The following is an 11,150-nucleotide window of genomic DNA, read 5'->3' as shown; positions in this document are numbered from 1 at the left end:
GCTGTTTGGTGGGGAGGTGTGTAGTTAAAAGTCAGTCTACATTTAGTGTACATCTGACTTTGGGGATATTTCTTGATAACCAAACAAAAGTGTATTTTCTGTGCAGTTCACAGTTCCCTTGCTTGCTGGATCTGGATGTCACAAAGCAAAGCCCACATTTTGTAATTAACCCCCGTGCCCTCTTTTGACTGACAGAGGCTGAGTCCCTGGCCCCGCCCACCCTGTCACTTCCACCCTTCCAGTCATTAGGGCAGAGAACTGGTTGTTAAATTATTTGAATCCCACCACTGCCAGTAATGGTAGGAACACTTGGGTCTGTGGCTCCTACAACAGATCCCAGGACATCATCGCTTTGTCTCCAGAAGAGTGCAGTATTAGGAACAGCTAAGGTATTGCAGAGAATCTTCAAATTCCCAGGTCTCTAGTACAGGACCTCAGATGGAGGAAACTGCATACCAACAATAAGGGCAAGAAGGGATTTTCTTTGATGTTATGGAGATAAGTGGAAACCTCAAATTTAAAGAGGAGAAAAAAGAATAAGTATGTGGTGATGAAGGAGAGTGAAACGGGGGGGAATCGGGTTGAAACTAAATGGATAGGGAAAGCTCTTGGCCACTGGTTCATTCAGAGCTATGGATTGCCTTCATCCTCAATGGTACTCATACAAGTCTGCAACATCTATGATTCCATTACCAGAAAGGTGAGTGTGTTGTGATATATCATCCAACATGTTTTTCCTGTTCCAGTGAGTTTTTCAAAGGGAGCTAATAAAACACCGTGCAGGTGACAAATCTGTACGGAGGTGTCTGTAACATCAAGATAAGAGGACATCTGCTCAGCAAGGTGCTTCATTAACTCTCTTCAATGCCTGTCTGATAACTATGCCATTCGCTGTTCGGCAGAACCATTTTTATCTCACCAATAACTAAAAAGTAACCGAAATGAACTGCTAGCTCAGCAAAGAAAATCTTACTTCAGCTGATTAAGACTGAAGAGACTTCTGTTTGATCTGGCTACTGGAGGAGAAGTTTCAGGAGTTTGTTGCAAGCAGATAGTGGCATTTCTTATTCCCAAATCTGGTAAATGCTAGAAGATGGGGGTGGAGGTGGGAGGCACAATGAGCATAGAATTCCTATGTGCCCTCTAAGAAAGTCATGTCCGGGGAGACAAACCTATATTTTTATTTACTTCAATACAAGTAAGGTAATGTCACAGCAGGACATGACTTGCAAAAAAAACAAAAAACAACCATAATCCCAAAATTCAAAAACTGAGACCTCAAACTGTAATTTGGATTAAAACAAATATATCAAGATTGTTACCAAACTACAAATTTATTGAAAATATTTATTAAACATACAGGTAATTTATACAGACTCATGAATTATATTTAATTAACTTCAATTAGAAATGAAATGAAACACAATTTAGTTTTTGTTCTAGCTTCATTCCCCATTTCTTTGGAGTGTGGTCCCCCCCCCCCCAGTCATGCCACCCAACAGGCAAGTGTGATCCTCCAACTAGGAAAAGTGTGTATCACATGTAATTTTTGCAGATATCATGCTATAGAGAGCCTGCTTCTTTGGGGAAATGGAGTAAAGGGGAGATAAGGCCAGTTCTGTCACTTGACCAAACAATGGGCCAGGGAATATTAGTTTGAAAGAATAGGCTAAGCAGGAGAGAAACTGAAAATGCATCTGTGATTGCTATCAATGTAATAAATCAATAGTATATAAGAGTCTAGGAATAAATGGCCTCAACATCTTGGAAGTTTTTAAATGTTCTGTTTTATCTATCAATCAGCTGAGCCACTTGCAGAATAATTCAGAATGGTCAGATTTTTTTACACATTTGACTTACCTTGAAAGTGGCCAATTTAAGTGAGGAAATGTTTTAAAATCAAAATAGCTAAGGATTGGCCCCTGGTATAGACAGGGGTGATATGAAGGCAACTTCATGTCAATACATCACAAAAAAGATGTTGTCACTGCAAGTCTATGTTGTGGTTAGATGCAACTGTAATTTTTTTTAAATTTATACTGGCTTTTCCTTTGTGAGATATTTTTCATATCCAAACAGCAGGACACTTCAGTATCACGGGAACATATTTGCTAGACATTTATAAACAGCTGATCAAGCTAGTTTATATCAATGTGTTCCAATTTATTTGCCTCTGTGTGTTTTTATATATATATATTGGTTTGCTCTCTTACTCTGAGTACTCAGTACTGTTACGTATCTTTGCTGCAAAACAAGTGAAATAAAATCAAAGACAGAAACATTTGCCCAATGTCTCATTTCCTACATTTATTATTTCCAGGTAACTCAGTTGATGTTTATGTTTTTAAACATCCAGAATAACATGTTTCACAGTCCTGTTCTCTCAGATATTCTAATGACTCCAAATAATTTTAAACTAGAGAAATCTGTCCCTTCAGTTACTTGGCAATTCTTCCCCTGGGCTGATAGGGATTAGAATTCATAAACAACTAGACAGCTTATCCTCCAAATAGCCCATCCATGGGTTGTAGTTAAATTATAGTTTAGCGTTCCCTTTCTTCTGCTACTTACAATATTTTTTAATGCAGAACTATCAAAATTCCTACTAATCTGTCTGGGTATTGTTTACTTCAGATGCTAAAAATAGTTCACCACTTCAAAAAGTCCTATTGTGGAACAATAATTGCACTGATGGTTCTGTTCTTCTGGTTATTGAACTTGACCTAAATGGGCAGCTTAAATTCTGTGATTTTTATGACCTTGGGAGAAAAGAGATCCTTTCAGCTACAGTTTCCTTTGTTTCTGGTGTTCTAATGGGGAAAAGCCATATCAAATAAAAATCCTTTCAAGATCTCTAAAACATATAGAATAGTTTCAACATTTGGCTAGGGAAGTTATTTGTCAAAAGAGAAAAGAAAGGCAAATCAATCAGATATTGTCAAGGGCAACACTACGTGTAGGTGATGAAAAATAGAAGGGTAGAAAGAGGGCCAAAGTAAATTGTAAAAAGGCAGTGTATAAGTTCAACAAGAAATGTAAACAGAGTGAACAATGAAAATTCAAATATTTGTTTATTTTCATTCACAGTAGCAAAAAAATGAACTCGGAGTACTGGGAAAGGGGATATTCTTGCAACAGAAATATTTGCTTTAACATTTGACCTATTCAACATGCAAAATTGCTTTGCTTTACTGAACAAACAAGCATTAGATTTGCTAACCAACAGATAAATCAATGTCTTGGCTGGTTTCTAAAGGAAAAAGAAAGCCCAGAAAATGTGCCGCAAATCTAGGTTGGACCACCGAGCGCCATTACCTATGCAGTTTACACTATTTATATTTAATAGATCCAACTCTAATTCCTAAAGTCAAACATAATTAGTTATATAATTATGGAAGAACAAAGTTTTTAAGCATGTTCTATAAAGAATAATCAATCCCATTGTTGGTTTTCAAATAAATACTAGAAATTAAAATTATTTCACCTTGTTTTCCTTTTAACTCCAAGCTGCAGTGTTAAAAGTAAGTTGAGAGTAGCATTTCCCTCTTCCATTTATTGCTTCCTTTTGATACACGTCCATTATTCTATGGGCATCTTTCCATTCACAAACAGTATGAAATCCAACAGACTGAGGATGTACCTTCATATATTTCAGGAAATGATCTGGATACCCAACAAAATGAACAGATAATTAAAATGTGGATAGGAAGCATGCAGTAGTTAGGAGGGTATAGCTAACTGAATATTCTAACAGCTAGGATGTTAGTGTTTCCTCAATGCCTTACTTAGTGAGCTCTATTGTACCTACATCTTGTGTTCTCATCCTTTGAGTCCACACATGAGGTCAAGGCATTTTAGAACAGGTTTTTTTGCATTCAAATCTGTTCTGCTGAAGAACATCCCAACTTTAACCACCAGAATATTGAACACATAATGGAGTTCTGCTTTTCTATCAGCAACTCTCACCATTCTCAGTGCCCATGCCGCAACTCTGACAAGTCCAGAGGAAGGAAGCTCTCTACAACTTGGAGCAAATTATTCAAACAACCACCAGCAGCGATAAATTCATCATTCTGGGAGGCTTCAATGCTAGGGTGGACAAAGACAGTGACAACTGGAACAGAATCTTTGGAAGATACAAGGTGGGAAAACAAAATGTCAAAGGGCTGTTTCTGAGCAAATATGCTGAAAGCAACTTGTGCATCATAAACAATTATGTTCAGACTTCCCAACAAGTACAAAATTACCTAGTTGCTACAAAAGTACAAAGCTGACAGATCCAAGCACTGGCACCTATTTGAAATTTATGTCATAATATACCAGTGAGATCTTAAAAGATGTCACCATCACTCATGTCATGTGAATTGCTGCATCACAAGCTGGTCTGGTCAGTCCTCAGCCTACACATAGCCCATTTACATTATATACAACCAAGGACTGTAAGTCATTCTATATTGGTAGACTACAAGAGTTAGACCAAGTCCAAGGTGCCCAAGATGTACTTAATGAAATACTGTTTGCTGCTTGTAGGAATCTATTAAGAAAAGTAGACACACCATAGTTTAAATATGTCATCATGCAGACTGTGATAACTGTATTGGATTGAAAACCCAGTCACATCACAAGACTGATTTGATGAAAACTGCAAAGACATTTTAGCAGTCCTTTAAGCCAAGAGAAAAGCCTACCCAGACTGGCAGAATGAATCATCATCTGTCTCAAAGAAAGACAAATTTAAGCACATGCAATCCAAATACAGATGGAACTGTGCGAAATACAGGATAAATGGTGGCAGAAGAAGGCTGTGCAGGGGGAACATTATACAGACCAGAGGTGGTATTCAGCAGGTTCTGACCAGTTCTGGGGAACCAGCAGCGAAAATTTTGAGTAGTCCGGAGAATCAGTAAATACCACTTCTGATTGGCCCTGCCCCATCTATTCTATGCCTCCTGAGTCCCAGCTGATTGGGAGGAAATGGGAATTTTACAGTAACCTTCCCCTGCCACACCCACCAAGCCACACCCACCAAACCACACCCACAGAACCGGTAGAAAAAAAATTGAACCCCACCAGTGATGCAGATGTGCATGACATCAAAAAGTTCTCCAATGCCATTATTTATTTATTTAGCATATGGTGACGTTACATTAGCCAGACTATAATGCTAGTACATAGCAGTAGTTTGGCTACCTAAGACTACTAGCACATTCTGTTCACTCTCACATATTTTCCAAAATGTACTACAGGCGGTGAGCTAGCTTCACCAAAAAGAAAGATGGACACCATCCTACAGCGTCATCTGGGAACTTCTCCAGCAGGGCTCTGACTGTATGCACAAAACACCATCTCATCTTCCCACAGAATGCCATAAAACATGATGCTTCCCCTTATTGTGATCTGATGGGTCAAGCTTGATCAAAGACTACCGTGGTTCTCTGAAAATAAAACAGGGTCTTGTTTTCTTTTGACCCCCAAAATAAGCACTTGGCCTTATTTTCAGGGAGGTCTTAATATTTTTGAGGTCCAGGAGGTGGCAAGCGTGGTCACCTCATGGCTGCTGTTGTGTTGCAATATTTTCAGGGAAGGCTTATTTTAGTGCATATGCTCAAAAGCCTGATTGGGCTTATTATCTGGGGAGGTCTTATTTTTGGGGAAACAGGGTAGGAAGGACTGAAAAGCCATGGCTAAACATTTTTCCAACTTTCTTTATAGGCCAATCCACAACTGATCATGATACTTACTGCAGATTCCTGCCAGTCCTGGTACCCTCAACATGCTTCTTTCTATTAATGAAATCAATGTACAGTAAGTTCAAATAAAGCAACAGGGCAGGATGACATTCCAGCTGAGATCTACAAAGCAATAGACCCAAATGCTTTGCATGCATTCAAAGACCTGGTAGAAGACATTTGATCCTTAGAAGAGATACCTGATGACTTCCGATGTCCTCGTTGTGGCTCTCTTATTAAAATAAGGGAAGCAAATCCAACTGCAAAAACTACAGAAGTGTCTCACACCTGTCCACTGCAGGCAAGATCTTTGTTATATGTCTAGAAACGTTATATTGTTATTAATAGTACTTTCAGACAGCCCAAAACTAGACTCCGTGAGCTCTACACTTAAAAGTAACATTTTCTTCAAATCAAACTCCTGGTGATTCAACGGACATGTCTAGGTTGTTTTCTTGGCAATAAAATCTAATTTCAGAGATTTTTTTAAAAAATCTCTGTGTAGTCTCTAACCATGAGACTGGTAGTCTTCCACATACATAACCAGCTCTAACCAGGCTTAGCTTTCTCAAGATAATCAGTTAGTTACATGCTATTATAGCTGTGACTTGCACTTTTAATTTAGGATTCATTTCATGGACTGACATGCAAACAGACATTGTGATATAATAAAAAAAAATATAAGCTATCACAGATTTGGTCTTGGGCTTTCTAAGCAATTGCCCTACTTAACACATGGAGTTGGTCCCAGTCAAAATATGATTATTTGAAACAATCAGACTGATACTTTTCTTCACCATACTCCATTATCTTGGTTGAACTAACTTCAACTGATAACTGAAGTGGGAAAAGATGCACGTGTGGCTCAAAGATCATTCTCACTCACCTCTCTCCTACTTTAATGTTTGTTAAAAGATTCTTGGCTTGATTCCTAGCCACAAAATGAACATGTATAGGCATATCTTTCTCATAAACAGGAACATGGTATTGATGCACATTGGAGTGGGTGAAGAAACCAAACTTTTCTAAGGAATTCACCAAATCAACAAAAATTTCACTTATGTAGATAATCAATGGTTACCCTGTCATATGAAATATTTTTTAATAACAAACTTTAGGCTCCATATATCTTTTTAAAAGGGGTATGAAAGGGTATTATGACCCTTATCTTCACTTTTGCAGCCACTACTTTATTTTTCACCTTAAATACAAGCAACAAAGCTAAATGCCTCCCTCTCCCTATCCATTAGTTGGATCCAGTGTAAGTTAGTATAACCTCAATCATATCTATTCAGAAGTCTTACAAAGTTCAGTAAGCATTATTCTAATACAAGTGAGTACAATAATGCAAAATTTAGTGCCACTGATCATTTCAATATTTCTACCTCCACAATTTCATCATTTGCAGTTCATGCTTGACCTGACTGATTTCTTCTGGTTACCACCACTAAGTCACTGAAGTAAGCTTAAGTGAGCTATTATCTGAACTTATTTTATAGCTGCAAGTTTACAGCCATTTGACTGGTTTCAATGAGACTCTGTATTCAGATGATTTGAAACCATATATCTTACCAATGTTAAAATAATACTTTTTACACCTGATAAAATTTTCTAGTGAATTAAGTTCAAAAAGCAGAACTAAGGATAAATTTCCTGACAGTGAGAACAATAAACCAGTGAAATAACTTGTCTCCATCACTGGAGGTTTTTAAGAAGGATTGGACAGCCATTGGTCTTGAGCGAGGTTGGATTAGAAGACCTGCAAGGTCCCTCCCAACTGCATTATTCTGTTACTTTAGAAGACTATTAAAATGCAATTTGTTAGAATTTGTGACTTTGAATAAGTGTTGTTTCATGGATGAGCCCCTGCAGTTTTTTTGTCAAGATTTTTTTAGAGCTGGTTTGCCATTGCCTACTTCCTACAGTTGAGATTGAGTGATTGGACCAAGGTCATTTGTTGGCTTTGTTCCTACAGTGTGACTAGTGACTAGAATTTACATTCTCCCGGATTTCTAGCCTGGTGCCTTAGTCACTACACCAAACTGGCTGTCATTAGGAACACAGTGTTATTGTTTCATGTTATTTGATTGCAAAAATATGAAAGAATTTGATATCATTGAACAAGTATAAAATATGAGTATTCATGCATGCATTCAATAAGGATTATCCCCTAATCTATGAGGTCACTAACACTCACACTTTTTGCCCATCTGTCTCATCTGTTCACTACCCCTAACATCCATTGCCACACCCAACAAATACAGCAAGGCAATGCCAGACTTGTAGCTGTGTTACCAGTATACCTGTTTACACATGTTGGATGGATGGATGGATGGATGGATGGATGGATGGATGGATGGATGGATGGATGGATGGATAGATAGATAGATAGATAGATAGATAGATAGATAGATAGATAGATAGATAGATAGATAGGCAGACAGACAGACAGACAGACAGACAGACAGACAGACAGACAGACAGAGTATATCTCCATTAATAACTCCTGTTGCTAAAACCACCAGAAAAGAGTTATAATTCAGGATCGTTCAATGGGAAAATTTCATCACCACCCAGCCAATTCGTCTGCCTTTTCTACTCAAGGGACACACTTGTGGCTTCTACCGCACCTGCTTACTCCCAGCAGGTGCCGGTTAGATGTGGGGGGAGGATGGACACCAGATGGGTGTGAATGAGAGGCAGAGAAGCCGTTGGGCTTTCGGGAAGGTGCAGCCAACTCCTCCAGGGGTTGGGATTACCCTCTCCTCGGGATCACAGACACCCGCGAGCCCCTCCCTCCCCACCAGCAATCCGGGTCCGTCTATGCACAAGCACACCCCTCTCCTGCAGCACCGCATTGGACTGCTGGCGCTCCAGCATGACATCAGGCTGGCCGGGATAGGGCCAGAGCGCAGGCGCCGCGGACTGGGGAGGGAGGCGAGCGGGTGGCAGGCGGCATCAAGGAGCAGCAGCGGCAGAAGGCGGCCGAAAGCAGCACGCTCGCTCCAGCATCTCCCGCAGCCCTCCTCCGGTGCGGACTCGCGTCCTTGCCCGTCAAGCGCAGGCTGTGCCCGGCTCTGGCGGCTCCCCTATAGAACGCCGAGGTCGGAGCCTCCCTCCGCTGGTGGCGAGGGCAGGGGAGCGCTAGGGTCGCCTTGAGCAAAGGAGCCAGTCTGCAGACGCTGCTTCTCCCCGCCCTGTCCTCGCTTTCCTCCCGGCGCAGCCCTCTGCCGAGCCAGGCGCATCATGACTACGGGAGGCGATTTCGGGAACCCGCTTAGGAAATTCAAGTTGGTCTTCCTAGGGGAGCAAAGCGGTAAGTGGCCGGGCGCGCTTTCTCGCCTTCTCCCCCGCTCCCCGTCCGGCTCGCCTCCGGCAAAGTAGCAGGAGCGGCCGAGGGAGCGTTTGCGCGCGGTGTCCCCGGCTCGCTGCGGCAGGTGCCTGGAAAGCTTCGGCCGCTGCGTGCGCGGCGACAGGGACGAGCTGGATGCGCCCGGCTGCTGCCCACAAGCCCTTCGCTTGTGGGCTCGCTGTGCCCGACCGGTCTCCTTTCAGACGGGGAAAGACGAGCCAGGTTCTATTGCGGCAACTCTCCCGTGGCTGGGGCGCCGCTTGGCCCCTTTCTCTGGCCTGTCGGGTGGGCTGCAATGTCGCTTCTGCCTGGGAAAGAGCATCCGGGGAGTTGGAGGCCGGGTTGCTCCCAAGGAGAAACAAGATTAGATCGAAGTCGGGGTGGAGGGGGGGTTCCCTACCGGTCCGCCGTCGCTTCGTCTTTGAAAACAGGCAGCCTCCCCGTCTGCTTTGTGGGAACTATCCGGGGGGGCGATGGCTAATAGGCAAACCTCCCATTAATGGAGAAGCCGTGTGATCTCCTTCAAAAGAGATGGGGGCGGCGTCGGGTGCAGGTAGACACTTTTATTTATTTATTTATTTATTTTTAATTTTTATTTTCGCCTTTCGGGTGGTTTTCGGGTTTTTTTTTTAACCTCCCAGGTGGCACCGTAACCAGGTGATTCCCCGCTCTCCCCACCATCCTCCCCGCTCTGCTAGCCGGCTGCTGCTCCTTTGGGAAAGGTTTGCGCAAATAAAGCAGGAAGCGAGATACGGGAGAGAGGACACACCCTGCCGCTGGTCAAGTCTCTCTCTCCCCCCCCCCCTTCCGTCTGCGACCAGATACAGAACTTACTGGGTTGTTTCCGCCGCGAGGGAGGAGAGTTGCGGGCGTTCTGTCTCAGGCCTACCCCGCGCTTACACACAAATACACACACACAACACAAAACCCACACCCACGCATCATTCCTTCCTTGGCTTTGAAAGGAGGGAGAGAGTCCAGAAACCTTCCCTCCCATTGCATCTGTCTGCGGAGTCTACTTCCTAGCGGAAAGGGAAAAGACAGCTGTTGCAGCCTGCAGGGCTTAACTTGGGCCAGGTTTGAAGGCTTGCCTCAAGGTACCTCAAAAAAGACAGATCCTGGCAAAGCATTCTCTCTAAGCTGGTTTTTGTTGCATGTATTGCGCAAAGGGAGTGAGAGTACAGCCCAGCTAGACTGGACCACAAAGACACCTGCATCCCGTTTTCCAGTAGGATGCTCCAGAGAAGACTTGTCAAGAGCCTATAAAAGAAATGGGAAGCTGCTTATAATGCAGTAGTGGGCAGTTAATTTTCCCAAGAGCCCACATGAGAACCTGGGACTGTTGTGAAGGCCTGAACCAATAGGGCTGTGGAGATACATAAGCATATAGGTACACTGATATGTAAATTGAAAAATAAATAAATAGGAGTCACCTTCAAAATGGAGGCCATCTATGCGGGCTGGACTCCGGACAGCCAAAAGGCTGGATATGGGCTTTAGGCTGTTATAATGACTGGATTTCTACAACAGGTTTAGCCTTAAGCTGTATTGTTTGCATAACAGTGTAATGGATAACATACATATCTGCATTAAATCTGAACAAATTAAAGTATAATCTAACTACCTTGGCGGCTTTGCAAATCATACTGACAAATTCTAAATCTATTTTAGGCAAATGTTGAACAAATAAACCTGTGATTTGATATGCGTGGTTAAATTCATTGAGGTCAGTAAGTGATGGTTTATGGCCTAATATGAGTGAACATAACCAGTTGTGATTGAACAAACTATGACTTAGTGCAATGCAGTCCTAGCCTCTGATTCAGAACATTGGTGCATCTGGAGTAGTATTGTTGATCTGACAGATATTTAATGGATGTTTATCCAGCCTCAATGATACTTAAGAGTACTGGGAAGGAACCTGGAGCCTTCTATCTGCAATTTGAATTATGGCCCTACTGCTACTTTTATCTCTGGCTCCAGTATGTCGCTTCCTTGTCCCACTGTTGAAAAACCACAAACCAGCATCTGCATTTATGGAATATGGAGCACATGACTTCAAAGACTCT

At 42.1% G+C, this 11,150-nt stretch overlaps 1 protein-coding gene across 1 annotated transcript in view; it reads left to right on the top strand.

Annotated features, from left to right (window-relative positions):
• Nucleotides 1-8,655: 8,655 nt before the first annotated feature.
• The window catches only part of RAB6B (RAB6B, member RAS oncogene family), a 41,545-nt gene continuing 39,050 nt past the window's right edge, over nt 8,656-11,150 (top strand). Inside the window, exon 1 of the mRNA XM_014054013.2 lies at nt 8,656-9,045. Coding sequence (XP_013909488.1) covers nt 8,976-9,045 — 70 coding nt within the window. The 5' untranslated portion in view covers nt 8,656-8,975. The remainder of the gene's footprint in view (nt 9,046-11,150) is intronic.

This window comes from Thamnophis sirtalis, unplaced genomic scaffold (genome assembly GCF_051295495.1).
Source record: "Thamnophis sirtalis isolate CommonGarterSnake01/CBP01778 unplaced genomic scaffold, rThaSir2_p1.2 scaffold_11, whole genome shotgun sequence".
NCBI classification, from domain to species: Eukaryota; Metazoa; Chordata; class Lepidosauria; order Squamata; family Natricidae; genus Thamnophis; species Thamnophis sirtalis.
This window is presented reverse-complemented; position numbering and strand designations above follow the sequence as displayed.